Source organism: Brachyistius frenatus, unplaced genomic scaffold, assembly GCF_029030835.1.
Source record: "Brachyistius frenatus isolate BFR_SWC_R1_liver_20210118 unplaced genomic scaffold, ASM2903083v1 Contig_228, whole genome shotgun sequence".
In the NCBI taxonomy this organism is placed as follows: domain Eukaryota; kingdom Metazoa; phylum Chordata; class Actinopteri; family Embiotocidae; genus Brachyistius; species Brachyistius frenatus.
This window is the reverse complement of record NW_027210827.1, coordinates 381,600-397,500: the sequence shown is the minus strand read 5'-3', so window position 1 is coordinate 397,500 and position 15,901 is coordinate 381,600. Positions and strand designations below refer to the sequence as shown.

Here is a 15,901-nt window from a genome sequence, read left to right as displayed (position 1 = left end):
GTGCGAGGAAGAGGGGATTTCCTCTCCACTGTATGTCACTCAGCGAGCTGAAAAAAAGAAAAAAAAACATCTTCTTGTGCGTTTGAGCTCTTATTTGGCCTCCGTTACTGCACACTGCAAGTTAATGGTTTACAAATTCCTAAAGACAGCTCGCCAAGTTCAACATATAATTAGCTACATTGAGTACCAATAGCGCCAGTCAAGACAATTCAGAGATGGAGAGAGTGGCAGCAGCCGTCCGGAGGCACTATTACTCCTTTCCCTGGATTTGACTCGAGATGTTGTCGGCTATAATATCTCCAAACATTAAAAACTATAACCCTGTCTTCCTTGGTATGTTTAGGTGCCACATAATCGCTGGTGAGATTAAATTTAGAGGCAATTTTTATTTAATGAAAGAATGAAGCAGCACATGTATAAACTGCATTTGGCAGGAGGTGGTTGGGGTGGATGGTGGGCACACAAAGCACTCAACACGTACACCAGAGATCGTGGTTACACTAAAAGAGATAGAAATTATGGAGCCCGATTCTTCCCGTTTAAGTAAGTACAGTAGTTTATGAAAAGAAAGTGAATCACAACGTCGGCTAGGAAGAAAATAAGAAAATAAAAGCATGTCAAAGAGGAAAATTAGTCCACGCCGACACCCCTCAACCTATATTTTGACCAAATTGTGCAAAATGACATCACCACGATTTTGGCTAACTTGCGTCTGCGATGTTTCGGGAGTGGACGTGTAAAGCGGGCGCAGATATTTGTCAGTTTAATATCAGTAACAGCTGATGGTCGTGGAGAGGAGCGGCGGCCTCCGGGGACCCGGGGCGCAGTTTCCAGAACGGCCCCGCTGATTGCAATCAGTTAAACGAGGGAGGGAAAGAATCTACGCACGGTGGAAAAATAATTGGCGTTGAGCAGAGTTTGGCCAGGTTGTCTCCCCGAGTTGAGCCGGAGTGTCTTACGAGAGAGAGAGAGAGAGAGAGAGAGAGAGAGCCCGGCAGCACCGGGGAGCAACTCTCAACGGAGAGAGTGACGAGTGTCGAAGCAGCCGCGGCGGAGAGGGAGGCAACTCGGCGCTTCTAATGAGCTCTGCTCTTTTACTGCCAGGCTAATGGAAACCTCGGGGGACCGCTGCTGTCGCACTGTGTGTGTGTGTGTGTGTGTGTGTGTGTGTGTGTGTGTGTGTGTGTGTGTGTGTGTGTGTGTGTGTGTGTGTGTGTGTGTGTGTGTGTGTGTGTGTGTGTGTGTGTGTGTGTGTGTGTGTGTGTGTGTCCCGTCCTCTCTCCCGCAGGCAGCCACGCTCTCCCGACACCCTAATGGCTACCTCTGGGACTGAACACCTGGGACGAGTGACGCTTCACAGGTTTGCCGTCATCGGTTTCTCCTCTTCCTCCTCGACTACTTTTTTTTTTTGTCTTTCGCTTTCACTGACGTGACAGTGAATACTTAACGAAACCACATTAACGTGTGTTTTTCCGCCGGCCTCTGGGGAAACCCGTTCTAATGTGCCGGTGTTTATTTAGCGGCAATGAATGACCATAAACTCTGGAGGGAGGATGTCTGGTTCTGTTCTGACATGCGTAACAACATCCAAATTATCACCTCATTAAAAAAAAAAAAAAAAGGGTCTCATTCACACGAGGCTCAGAGGGAGGTTTGTACGCCGCCTCCTCCGTCTTACGGCTCTTCTCTTCCTCCATAACAGCTTCATTAGACTTCTATTAAGTGTTTTATTGTTGTCGAATTACTTTGACTTCATCGCCAGTGCGCAAAAGTGAACAAACGCGGTCACGTGACTCCCCAGCCCGAGCGAATGAGCACAAACAATATGGTGTGTGTGTGTGTGTGTGTGTGTGTGTGTGCGCGCGCGCGCGCGTGCGTGCGTGTGTGTGTGTGTGTGTTTGTGTTTGCATCATCCTTGTGAAGTCGGGAGTGCGTGTGAGGGTTTGACAGCGACTTCCTGTCAGCCTCTTCTTTTATCCACTGACTTCAGCAGGAGGTTCTTGTCTGCGGCGGCCATATTGTCTTCTCCGGTAGTGGGTATAGTGTTCACTGGACACCAGCAGACGTGGACGTGGAGGAGGGGGAGGGGGTGGGCTTGTGGGGTGTGTGTGGGGGGGGTGTGTGCAGGTCACCACACCACAGCGCTGCCCCTCCCCTCTCCACAGGTCTCTCCTTTCACTATTAACCGGTTGTAATTTGCGGATGAAAGCCGCCTTTTCTCTGTTTCTCCACACACACCCCACCCCTCCACCCCTCCACCCCTCCCCCGGTCGCTCTGTATTCTCCAATGGGCCGTGCCAGCTCACAGGCCGCAGAGAGAGAGAGAGAGAGAGAGAGAGAGAGAGAGAGAGAGAGAGAGAGAGAGAGAGAGAGAGAGAGAGAGAGAGAGAGAGAGAGAGAGAGAGAGAGAGAAGGGACTCCGTCCCTCCACGCTGACCAAAGGCTTCTCCGGGCCACTGGTGGTCAGTGAGGCCTGCAGCGAGCCCCGCCCAGCAGCGAGCCCCGCCCTGCAGCGAGCCCCGCCCTGCAGCGAGCCCCGCCCAGCAGCGAGCCCCGCCCTGCAGCGAGCCCCGCCCAGCAGCGGACGAACGGAGCACGACATGTGACACTATTCTTGCACATGAGCGGCGCAAGTGCACAGCTGGAGCGTGGAAAGAAAAAGCGTTTCATAAGGGGTGGAGATTTGAGGGCCGATGTTTTTTGGGGTTTTTTTGGTGTTTTTTTTTTTTGGGGGGGGGGGGGACACGGTGTCATTAACAAGTAATCTGGGAAGTGAATGTGGAAGTTTAGCCAACACGGAGGCACAGTTTCAAACTGCTTGTTTTCTATGTTGGCCCACTGCGAGTGAGGATTTGAGCCCAGGATGTGAACCTGCTGTCAGCTGTACTGTTGGCTGGTAGCCGGCCGGCCGCTCGGTCCCCCGGAGGAGCCGGGGAGTTCCAGGAATCAGGAAACAATCAGAGAGCCAGAGTATCTAATCATCTGAATTCAGCAGCGTCCTCTCCGAACGAGAGCCACTTCAACTCTCCCCGCTCATTGAATCTGTCATGAAGTTTTAAAACACTGCAAAAAAAAAAAAAAAAAACATCCTCCTCATTTTCTAACTCGCTGGGTTTCAAAATTGTGCCGTCATGCTGTTGTTTTCTGAGGATATGAAATCCCCAGCGGGGTTCGTAGCTTCCAGCAGCTTTGTGTAGCTCTGCAGATGGTCAACAGAGACCCTGTCAGCGAGCAGACGTGGGTCTGACCCCAGCCAAAGGCCCTTAACCCATCTCTACCACATTACCTCCAATCAGGCCTGACCGATCAATACCGGCCATCCCCGAGGAGCCACGGCCGTGGCAGCGCCGGCGGAGGGCTGTCTGCGTGTTTCAGGCCTTTTGTGACTGCAGATGAATATCATTCGTGGTTCAACAATGCCCGCTGACTTCCTACAAAACAACCCATGTATGCAAACATCAGCGCTGGGTGTTTTTTGTCGGCCTTGATGCCTTTCACCGACGCTCTATAGAACCAGGTGGCCTCTTTTTGGGCCATTGAGAGGGAAGGAAGGAGGGCGAGGTCAGCAGAGAGTGGACGGATCACCTACGCGGCGCCCCCGCGGTGGGCAGATAAAGGGACGTGCACCCATCCAGAACTGTCCCCCAACACGGCCAGGAGCGGCAGCCTGACTCCGGCTCAACGAACGACCAGCGGGGGCGGCGGTAGATAACGGCTTTCAAACGGTGCAGACTTCCGCACAAATCCCGAAGTCTGATAGCGGAACCAAGATTTGTCTTTTTTTTTCTTTTTTTAAGGGACCCCCCCCCTTTTCAACAATGCTCCACTTGTCCTTTTGTGGCGCCATAAAGTACTGAACGCCGCTTTGTAAAGCGTGTTTACCTCGACTGTGTTTTTTTTTTTTTTTTTTATCACTGACTAGATACAAAGGTTGACCAGAGACACATCCTGCTCGGGGATGGCGCCGGCTCTCTCGACGGCGAACGAGGCCCAACCTTTGATTATGAACCACATCACACAAGGACTCAAAGCGTTCAGTCTCCAAGTTAACATGTTGTATTATTATGGCGCACCAGTTCTTTAAAAAAAAAAAATCACCGCTTGAAGACAACTTTTCGCTTTAAAAAAAAAAATCTCCAGAGATCGACACGACTGACGTGCCCCGGCAAAATAAACTTCGCTCCAGTGCAAACAGAACGCCACCTCATGTTACTCATGAGCACCATGTGGCTCTAAAACTCCGTAACTCCACTCTGCCCGACATGTGTGCAGCTTCTTGTTTAATGCTGCGGGGGGACGGGGGTAGGTGGTGGGACGGGGGTGGGTGGGTGGGGAAACGGCGTCGACGGTGCCTGGCCCTGACAGTGAGCCGAGACCAGAGCCCGCGACACGACAGCAAAACCGCACTGGAGTAATTACATATCAAAGCCCCTTCATAACCAATAGGGCTAAATGCAACACGAAGAGAGCAACGTGCGCCGCAGACTGACAGGACGGAGACGAGGGCCGCGAGTCAACAAGAGTTAGGAGTAAATAAAATGCCTCTCCGGTTGAAAGGGAGAGCCGGAGCACTCGCAGCTGATTTGCATGAGCCGAAGCACGTTTTACAAAAAGTGACACACCGTGTCAGACAAACAGCAAATGAAGGGTTAAATGTAAAGTTAAGACTTGGCAAATTCAAGTGCTTCTCTTGTTGCTTCTACACTCCTACAAAGTCTCAATGAAAACAAATGTTAATTTTTTTTAATTTATTTTTTTTAAATCCAACATTTCTTCTACGGCCTTTTCACGATTTTATAACGTTATATTTTCTTGTTCATACGCAGTTTTTATGTCTTATTTTCTCCGCCTTTTGACGCGCCGCACGTGTCTCTTCGTTTTCTCCTGCAAAGTACGTTGTAGCTTTTGATTGTGAAGCACAAAACGTTTAATTGCTGCGTATATTTGAACGTCACAAAGTTGGAAAATTTGAAATGAAACAAAGTTACACAAGTTGTCGCTTCACTAAAAGTTCACCCCGCTGCCCCTCAGCTCTCGTGTTTTTACTCTGATCGGTTTATCAAACTTTTGCAGGCGTTAACTCTTTGCGTTTGCCGCTCGTGCGCGTGCTGAGGAGAACTTTTTTTTTTTTAATTTATCGTTTTCAGACGACACCAGTTGCACTTTTCGCCGCACCGTGAAACAGGTGCAGACAGAAAATAATGAACCAATGTTCCTGTTCACATTCAGTCACATTGGCCCGTTGAGCCCTGACTCCCTCTGTGTGTGTGTGTGTGTGTGTGTGTGTGTGTGTGTGTGTGTGTGTGTGTGTGTGTGTGTGTGTGTGTGTGTGTGTGTGTGTGTGTGTGTGTGTGTGTGTGTGTGTGTGTGTGTGTGTGTGTGTGTTCCTTGGGGCCAGTTTATGCATGACCTCACTGTGAAAATGTGTACCTCCTGATACAAAGACCCCCTCGGTCAAAAGCATGAATCGTGTGTTTGTCTTTGGCACAAATAAAAACTGTCAGAGTACATCAGAAATCCACAATATGACTTGTTATCACCACCTCCTTTTCATTTTCAAACTTAAAGAGTCTTTTCTGCTCCCTCTCTCTCTGTCTTTTCTCTCTATGGCTGCAGTTTACTAGCTGGAATTCCAACTCTAAATGTGCGTCCATTGTGGGGGGGGGGGACGGGGACGGGGGACGGGGGACGGGGGACGGGACGGTGTGAGCTAGCTGCAATAGCGGATGGCGGGGTGTGTGTGTGTGTGTGTGTGTGTGTGTGTGTGTGTGTGTGTGTGTGTGTGTGTGTGTGTGTGTGTGTGTGTGTGTGTGTGTGTGTGCAAATGAACAAACGAGGAGAGGTGAGTTACACAACTCGGACACAAACACACACGTTTGAACCGTCTCCACGGACGACTGTGATTTTTAGATCACTTTTTCACTGACTATTCATTCTTCAATGCAATTCAGCCTCTTGTGCGGAACGTTCCAGCGTTCTCTCCCGAGTCATCTCCAGTATCTGGTCCTGACGGAGCATCAGCAGTTTCCTCCGTCCATCCTCACTCCACAAAAAAAAACAAAAAACGTGTTGTTTTTTTTGTGTTTTGTGTTTTTTTTTTTTTTTTTCCTCCCTCCTCTCCCTCCGCTGCCGGGACGGCCTCCAGCAGCTGTTTCACTACAACGCGCATTTCTCACTGCACTTCGTCCGTAAAAGTATGTCACGACAGATTTTACTGCTCCGCCAGTTCAATCCGAGCGGACTTCTATCAGGAGGAAAACACGGGGGTGAATTCTTGTTTGGGAAAAAAAAAAAAAAACCACAAGTGTCCAGAGATCCTGCTCAAAGCATCACGTTTCTTTAGATCACAAACAAAATCTGGAATTGTGCACTAAAAAAAAAAAGTTTTGTTTTCAATGCAGAACACGCACACATATAGCCGGTGTACGTTTATATGTGTGTGTGTGTGTGTGTGTGTGTGTGTGTGTGTGTGTGTGTGTGTGTGTGTGTGTGTGTGTGTGTGTGTGTGTGTGTGTGTGTGTTTGTGTGAGCTTCCACTCCATCTCAGAAAACCTTGAGTCATGACTTCTTTACATGGTTTTGAAAGTATTCGATTTCATGGTTTAAATAAAAAAATGTAAAAAAAAGTAGCAGACAGCATTTTTCCACAGTTGAACAGTCGAAGGTGGAAGTCGGGTGAAATCGCAGCCGTCCTGCAAACTCTCACCAGTAAGTCGCCCTGAAATTATATCTAAAATTTCTCCCGAGAGCAGGGCGCGTGGAACGACGTGCAGATCAAGGAGTGGTGTCTTTATTTTAAATGCTGCCAACGCTCGGTTCCCATTCAGCTCCTTTTCCCCTCCCTTTATGTCGAACACTGTTGGGCCCCCTCTTCAGCGTCCTGCGTATGAGAGCCGGGGCCAAATCCGTTACTTTTGGGCGGCCACAAAAACACCGAAGAAACTTTCTCTTATTGTGTTTGACGAAAACTTAATGGAAAAAAAACACCAAATTGGGGTAAAAGAGCTGACATGATATAAAAAAATAAAATAATAAAAAAAAATGTCTGAAAATAATTGGCAATTTTTGAATTTTAAGTGGAATTTCAATAGCCAATCAATAAATTGATTTGGTCATCTGCTATTTATTCGCCAGAACTTAACCCTGGTGATAGAAATAGATTTAAAATAATTACCAGTCTAACTAAGCGCTGATTTAAATCAGATTAAATTTTTTTTTAAAAAAGTCGCAAAAAACTAACTAAAAACTCAAGTAATTATTTTCATTTCAATGAAGAGGGCTGTTTGCACTGTGACCTTTCATGGACTGTCAGTAAGCTCAATGCTCCCTCGGCTCCTTGCATCAACACTTTGTGATGTAAATGACGAGGATACTGTTAGTTTATCGACCTCTGAAGATGTTAAGCAGTTTGGGTTTTGTTTCTGAAGAGGATCCTCCTCACTTTATTCTGCAAATCCCCCTTCTTTTTTATTTTTTTCTTCTGACAAGGTAGGCTATGAAGGCCTGTAGAGCCCATTGACATAAGAATGCTCCAAACTACACAAACCCTTTCACATCTATCAACACTATTAGGTTTAATGTTATGCAAGACACACAAAAAAAAACACAATAGCCTACTATTCCCTTTTTTTCCACGTCTCAAAATTGGTCTCACAAACAAGTTTAAAAGAGTTAAGAGATTTTTCTTATTTTTTTTTTTTATTTGGATCTTGTCACACTGGGCAATTTGCTCGAATTGTGCTCCACGTTTATTGAAGCTTCTTTTCACAGTGTATTGTAGTTAAGTGCAAAACTCGGGTCCTATATTTTCATACATTTCCTACTCACCCAAATGTAACCGAGAGCTGAAGGCGGCAGAGTCAGACTACAATCCCCTTAATCGATCCTAATAAATGAGATTTAATTTATAAACGCGAATCTCAATCGCAAAAAAAAACAACACAACAACATAAAATCCAACTAAATTCAAAATTGTAACTTGACAGACGAGCCTGAGGAACGCGTCACCGTCAAGGTGCAGTGTGGCACTGTGTCCAATAGAGATCACTGCACATCGCAAGAAAACAGGCCAGCCCGACCGTAATGATCTGCAACTACAGCTTCACAAAGTGCCCGTTCTTCCAAAACAAAATTACATACGAGATCAAAATCAGTCTGCAATCAAACCTCAAAATTAACAGCTAATAAAAAAAAGAAAAAGAAAAAAGAAAGGTTTTAATCTGTGAGAGCAAACAGCCTTGATGGACTCCGAACAAAGCAGGGGACACAAACAGCGTCTTCCCACCCTGTTTATTTAAGCTTGATGTGTTTACTTAATAAAATAAACTCCAAACCAGCTGGATCATTTTTTTTTTTTTTAAATTTGTTACAGGCTACTTTTATTAGGTCCAAATTACAGCTCTTGTTAGAGCATTTTAATTCATTAGTTAATTACACCGAAGGCTATAAAAACGGGCGTTCATGCTGCTGTGTGGGAAAGAAATAAACGAATAAAATCTTATGGAAACGATAAAACGCTTAAATAGAGGAAGATAAAAACGTATTTTGTCCCTCAGGTTTACTGATCAAATATCAGCATCACCGTGCTGCAGCGCTGCGTTGCCAAGTCCTCCATAAATTCTCCAAGGGAATAATAAAAGCCTCTCAAATGCTTAACAGTAAAAAAAATAAATAAATAAATAAATAAAACAGTTCCATTTTGTGTGTTTTTTTTTAAGAACTTTCAGTCAGCATCCACACCGCGCCGGAGGATCATGTCTTACCTGTACCACTCCAGTCCGTTGTCGTAGTTGCGGTCGAAGAAGTGCGGCTCCGCTCCGACGGCTCTGATGTCCGGATGAACCCGGAGAAACTCCAGCAGAGCCCGGGTCCCTCCCTTCTTCACGCCGATGATGATCGCCTGCGGCAGCTTCTTGCTCCCGGAGCCGTTGGAGAAGCTGGACATGGCGCTGGGGTCCGGGGCTCCCCTCTGCTGCTCGCCCCGCATCTCGTCCCAGTCGTCGGCCCGGTCCGTGTCCAGCTCGTTATTGAGCAGGTCTCTGGACGCGGCGGTCCTGATGGACGGCTCCTCGTAGTCGCTCTCTATATCCTCCCAGGGCTGCGGTTTGGCCAGCAGTCGGGACACCAGGTCCGTCCTGCCGCTCTCTGTCCTCTTGCCCACCGCCGAGCCGCCGGTCTCCTTGCCCCGGTAACCCTCCACCACCAAACTTGGCATGGTGGAGCAGTAGCCCACGCAGGAGTACAGCATGTATACCCAGATTAAAAACATGATGCTGAGCAGAACGAGTTTCTTCTTCACGGGGCTGGACCAGAAGGCATACAGGCTGTGGCACGCTGGGCTATATTCCATAAGCCTTTCGGTTGAAAATCATATCCCAGCGGCGCATATTGCCCTACTCACTCCCGGTGGCACCTCTGCAACCCTCGCAAAATTTACGCACATGCTCACCTATAAAAAAAAAAAAAAAAAATAAAAATAAAAAAATCAATAAATAAAACTCACACCTAAAAACAAAACGAGAGCTAATCTAAACAGAACGGAAGTGAGCGATATATCCAGGAACGGAGAGGCATTGAGCGATTTGTAGTCATAATTGTGGCTAAAATTTGTGGAAGTGTCGAGCTGCGACAGACGCACCGCGGAGCTGCAGCGGCCGCATCGCAGGTTTTGTTCACGCCGCCGCTCGAGCTCCGCGCCTTATACAGAGGCGCGGAGCTCGAGCGGCGGCGGCGGCGGCCAACGGCTGCAGGGGAACGCGGACACGCAGCCGTTTGTTGATAGGAGCGGACCAATCAGAGGGAGGGAGGGGCGGTGCCGGCCGTGGGAGCCTCGGGGATGGCAATGAAAGCGTGCGGTGCTGGGAGAGGAGGGGAGGGAGGGGGGGGAGGGGAGGGAGGGGGGAAGACTCTGCTGAGAGTTTGGAAAACTTTCTTATTGGTCATAAGAGTTCAATTAACTGCAGAGTCTCACGTCCCGGTGCACGCTTACCGTTCACGTGAAAGTGTGACCGTTTCAGTCTGGTTTGATCTCATTTAGGCAAACGGTTTATTAGGCTTAACAATAAAGAAAATAAACTCCAAAATATATGATTTAAAGCCCTTATTATGCAAAATACTGCCATTTAAAAAAAATAAATAAAATTAATAATAATAAACCAGCAGGTCTACCTACATAATCAACTCAAATGGCGTTTAAACTGACTCAGATTTGGGGAAAATGACATAGTTTGACTGATATTAACACTAATGGAGGTCACTTTAAAGCCTTCTGACAGTTCACGCCTATTAAAACTAGAAAATGATACCGGGAAAACAAAGTCAAACAGATCATTAATTTTAATGACTATTGTTTTAATTACTTAACTAATTAACAGGCTAATTAATTGGGTGCGTGTGATTAACCTGGCTATTAAAACTGAAAAAAAAAGATTCCCGGAGAAACAACAACTGGTTAATAGAATTTCCGTGATAAACAAAAACAGGATTAATAATAATAATAATTATTAATAATAGTTTTCTATAGCCTATAATTTGCCTGTAATTACTCACACTATTCATTTGACCATTTCTCCCTCAAACGTGTGTCTGACCTGAGTGTGTCTTTACGTATTATAACTTGACTTAAAACTTTCCTCACTTCTCCTGCGTGTTCTTACAAATTAATCTATAACAGCATGGCAACACACCGTTTAAAAAAAAAAAAAAAAGAAGAAGAAGCGGGAACTGTTTGCTTGTGTAAAGTTGGAAGAATTATTTCAACAGGTTAAATCCATCTCCGTGGACATGGAATCTCTATAGAGTTATTCTTTTGATATGATCCAAAATAATGGACTTCCCGGAGAGAGCACGCTCTCCCATGGCGTTCATTTGTGACATTAAAAGCTTCATTCTAAAGTTGAAAAGTCTGTTTAATATGCAGCAAATGAGAAGATATAATTAACAGCCTGTGCGTAATAATCCGGGGAGTGTTTTACTTTGAAACATTCTATTAACAAAGAATTTGCACGATAATAAAAAAATAAAAAAAAACTCTCCTCAACATATAGACCGAAATGCGTAAAACTATTTTTTTTTTTCAGTCATCTGAAAAACCCAAGCACACTTTTATTAGATAAACTTCAAAATGTCGGTGGGCGCTTGCGAAACTCAGCAAAACCTCAGAATAAAAAAAATAAAATAAAAAAAAACCTAAAAAACATTGGAAACACGCACTTAATTACCAATTTAAAGAGAAGAAGAAGAAGAAAAAAAGGACAGCGAATGCTTTTCATCTGACTGGAGATGACTCAAAACAGAGCTGTAATTTAAACCTCGGCGACTCCAGCAGCGCATGAAACAGACCCAGTGACAGACTCGTGGTTTTAAAACGAACCAACACACAGGCTGAAACGTGAACAGCCTCCCCTAACATGTGTTTTATTGTACCAAAAAAAAAACACAAAACTTTTATTTTTAGTTGTCTTGGCTGCAATTAGTAGAAGTCACGGCGAAATTACGGCCTGGGTTTATTACAAGGACATTAAATTAAGATGGTGGCGTCAAACCGAGCCGAACGGTGGATTTTTCAAGATAAGATTTTCCTTTGTATGTGTCGTGTTTTTTGTTTTTTTTAAGAGAAATACTCACACTACCTGTTGCTTGTGTTCCACATTGAATTTATCATAATAAAAGAGTTTTTCCATGACATTAAAAGTCACTTTTTTACTCTCATATTCCTATTTATGGAACTACTTTTTTTTTTTTTTCCCCCTGTGCACGCTCAGTTTTAAATGTTGCTGTAGGATTTACTGCCGCTATTTCAATTCTACTTTGCATCTACCAACCTTTTGAAGAGAGGCCAGAGGTCATCCGTCATCCTGAGATTTTCACTGCCTGGTCTGAGGAGTCCAGGAACCCGAGCTGGAGTACAGTATTTCCCCCCCTCTGATGGGAGCCTCGGTGTGCGGATATATGAAAGCCTGCTGCACTGTGGTTGACATGCAGATTGCTGCTGGGAGCCTCTCTCCTGTTTACAGATGCATATTTCGCTCCTCACTTTGTTGACTCTGGCACAGCACCTCAGACTCAAACTGAAAAGGCAAAAAAAAAATAAAAAAAAAATCACATGAATGTTTTAATGGCTGATATCAGCAGTGGGGGGGGGGGGAGAGAAAAGCCATCCACGTCTTTACGCGTGGAAATAAAGGAAGATGAGCGCTCATAAAATATTGTTGACTTATGAAATAATAATACGGTGACTTTTTGAGGTTTGCATACATTAGAGTAAATCTGATCCAAGTTCAAAATGTCAACTGTTCTTTTACATAAGGTATGACCAGCAGGTTTTGAGGTCTCTTAACAAGTCACATAAATACTTTAAGATCTACTCAGACAATTTTTTTAAGATATATACACATAGTCTGCTTTGAATAGCCTAATTGTTTGTGTTTGAAATGTTAATTGCAGATCAATTTACCAGAATAAAATCCTCTTAAAATGATTAAAAAAAAAACATCTCATAAATACAAATCTTAGCATCATATTTAAGGTGAGCACATTCAAAAGTTCCACAAAGCGAAAGATGTTTTTGAGTAGATTACACCTTTAGAAATTGCTATTTGTTGGTTCACATGAAGTTTTGGGAGTTTTTTTTGTTTTTTTTTTTAACAAGCTCCTGTTTGTCTCTACAACCAGAGCATAAACTTGCCTGAGACTTTCATAGTTAATTATGAATAACGCTGATTTAAAAGGATGGACTTACATTCAAATAAAACATCACTCTCGTGTTATCTGGAATCTCAGCCAGCTACAGGTCTGAATGCTAAATATACAGAAACAATAAGAAAAATCCAATAACTGTTCAACCATAAAGGCGGATGGTACCAGACATCACCAGAGTCACCTCTGTAGGAGCGGATGTTGTAAACCATCACTTTGAGCCGTGGAGGTTGGTATCGACATTCAATCTCCACACAGGTTTTCTGTGTGTGTGTGTGTGTGTGTGTGTGTGTGTGTGTGTGTGTGTGTGTGTGTGTGTGTGTGTGTGTGTGTGTATGTGTTTTTTTTTTCCCCACTTTTCTCCCAAACTGTAACAGCTGGCCGAATCGCTCCGCTTTCACCCTCTGAAACCTCGTATCCGGTCAGACGCTTTACGAGGATGTCGAGCCGTTTCAGGTCTCTCGGCCTTGGCTAAATCCTACGGCCCCCTTTCTTTTATGGAGGAGAGGATGGCAGCGGGAGGGGAAGGAGGTGCGGGGCGGAGAGGGGGTGGGCGGAGGGGGGGTGGACGCTCGTTTCTCCGAGTGCGGTGATGGAAATGTAACCAAATACCAAAACTAGGGGTAAAGGGCGGAAGGGGAGCACATGTTGACTGACAGGTGCCGAGGTGGCCTGCTAAATAGAGCCCCGTTGGAGGGACGGAGATTTGTGCTTAAAGCGAGCATGCATCCACTAAGGCCATAATTGAAACTTAAATCCATATATTATGTGCACGCGGAGTCAGCGTCACCTAACGAGGTGCGGCTGTAGTTTGCGTGTTTTGTGTATGTTGGGTAAAGGTGGAAGGGGTCTACTTGCAGCAAATCATGCACAATTTACAACATCGAAAACAGAAATTCAAAACGAGCAACTGATGACACGAGAGACAGAATCAAAATAATGACGTGTTTATTGTTAGAGAACATTTGTTTACTACAGGGGGGTAAACTGTTCCCTGTGTTTTGGTGCCGGCGAACGATGTTGAATTAAAGCATTACGTTAAAGCGTCCCAGTCTCGCATCAAAATGTGGAATAACGACGTTAATCCAAAGCGCAAAACGTGTTCGTTTCACAATAACGGCTCACAAATTGAGAGACGTCTCGTGTTTTTTTTTTTTTTTTTCAGGACCCTTTTTAACCGGCTTGCGTCCACGTCGCATGACTGTCCAAACAAAGTCCGACGACGCCTCTGATATGGGACGAGGCGTCTTAAATGTATGCGCCAAAACCACGTGGTTAGATTTAAGGATAAAGATCACGGTTTGGGTTCAAATTAGTTACTTACAGTGCCCGAGTTAAATACGTTAAACGCAAGTTTACAAAAATTTCATGCGGGTGCATTTTTTGCTTCCTCGTGGACTCGGAGCGCCGCCCGACAGGGTGAAAAGTCTTGAACTCGAGCCATCCGACCGAACGCGACCTTCAGCCGGGTGCCACTGTGTGAATCTACGTTTCGACGTAGACCTCGGGTTCGTGCTGAAACCGTTGGCGCGTCCTTTAACCGACCGGCGTTGACCACCACATACAGCATGTTGTGTACCGAAACTCTTACCACCGCTGACATCAGAGGAACTTCCGCGTCATCGTATTGGTTGCCGATTGGTCCGCCCCTTCGGAGAGGCTGAGCGAAGCCGTAAAGCGAGCAGGGCCTCCGAGCTGTAATCACAGCAAAGACTAAAGCCAACAGTCGGGTGGAGCCGGGCGGCCCGGCCTCCTCCCTCTGTGCACTTTCTCACTCTTTGTGCTCCACATAACTTCCTTTGTTGACGACTCGGGTCTCAATTGTCGGCATCTCAGAATTTTTGCTGCCGTCATTGCGAAGCCAAGACGTTTCGCACGGTGGGCCGACGTTGCAATGCAACGGCTGGTTAATGAATAAAAACCCCTCTGTGCTTTTTCTGGGAAGCGAAATGCAACGAGTCTTATTAACCGTCAAGTAACACGGATCAAGTGAAAGTAGAGCAACAACCAAACATATGAGGTGCTATGTTGCAGCTGCTCCTGAAAGAGGTTCGATTTCGTCCTATTTTCATATATCGTCTGAGAATCAAACATAAATCTTTTAAATACATTTTGTTTTTGCATTCGTTCAATGCATCTGGTCGTCTGTTCTGCGGACGCTGAGGCCTCTGTGGATCCGTAGGAGCAATTTACACTGCATAAGGTCATTTAACATCAGTCATGTACAACAGAACAGAGGAACTGGTGGGCCCCGACATAAATAAATACAGAATATTTACAGGACACACATTCAACATAATTACAGCCTGATGTGATAATTCAGTGTTTTCTGTAATTCAGCTCCACATTATCTCCAGCTCTTTTCCTGATATGCGGAGATCTTCAGTGGTTTCGGTTGAACCCGCCACCCCCCCCCCCCCCCGAGCACACCGAGACAAACCGGAGGAGTATTGTGGTTAAAAGGAGGGTCTCGGTGGCCTCGGGAGGCGTCGGGATATCTGTGGCGACTAGTTCGCCGGCAGTGCGAGGGGTAGAGGAGCTGGAGGCGGGGCGGCGCCCTCCTGCCTCCTGCTGTACTTCTTGCAGGTGAGCGCCAGCAGCAGCAGCATGGGCAGGTGCCAGAGGCTGCAGAAGAACAGCTTGCGAGCGCTGCCGCGGTCTCCCTTGCGGTAGAAGTCGAAGGCCAGGTAGCTGATGTACAGGTTGATGGGCAGGGAGATGACGGGGAAGGTCCAGGTGGTTAAGTCCAGCGCAGGCGCCGCGGTCGCCAGAGCGATCAGAGCCAAGCTGTGGCGCAGGGCCACCCGCTTGCACATGGCCGGGTGGGTGACGGACATCATGCGATAGCCGCCGCGGGAGTAGTCCTCCCTCAAGTTCCAGCTGAGGGCATTGAAGTGGGGGAACTGCCAGCTGTACAGGAAACCACCCAGCAACAAAGCACCTACGTGGGGAGTGGGAGGGAGGGAGAGAGGGAAGAGAGAGGAGGGAGGGGGTGAATGATTTCGACTGCAGTCTGAGAGGCTCGAACTAATTTGCTGCTTGTTTAATTGAAACTCAAATATTAGGCTTTATTGCTTTGAATTTGAGATAAAACTACTGACTTTGAATCTTAAAATGACAATAAAACACATTTGTTCTCATTAAATAAACCCCTTTGTTGTTCAAATATTGTTATAGTATTCAGAAAAGTGTTTGTTCTTATAAT

General features: G+C 45.9%; 2 protein-coding genes across 2 annotated transcripts in view; both read right to left on the bottom strand.

Annotated features, from left to right (window-relative positions):
- hs3st3b1b (heparan sulfate (glucosamine) 3-O-sulfotransferase 3B1b) overlaps positions 1-9,642 on the bottom strand; it is a 21,135-nt gene extending 11,493 nt beyond the window's left edge. The window contains exon 1 of the mRNA XM_069719958.1: positions 8,763-9,642. Coding sequence (XP_069576059.1) covers positions 8,763-9,349 — 587 coding nt within the window. The 5' untranslated portion in view covers positions 9,350-9,642. The remainder of the gene's footprint in view (positions 1-8,762) is intronic.
- Positions 9,643-13,629: 3,987 nt separating this feature from the next.
- Positions 13,630-15,901, bottom strand: part of cox10 (cytochrome c oxidase assembly factor heme A:farnesyltransferase COX10) — a 31,400-nt gene continuing 29,128 nt past the window's right edge. Inside the window, exon 7 of the mRNA XM_069719962.1 lies at positions 13,630-15,637. Coding sequence (XP_069576063.1) covers positions 15,204-15,637 — 434 coding nt within the window. The 3' untranslated portion in view covers positions 13,630-15,203. The remainder of the gene's footprint in view (positions 15,638-15,901) is intronic.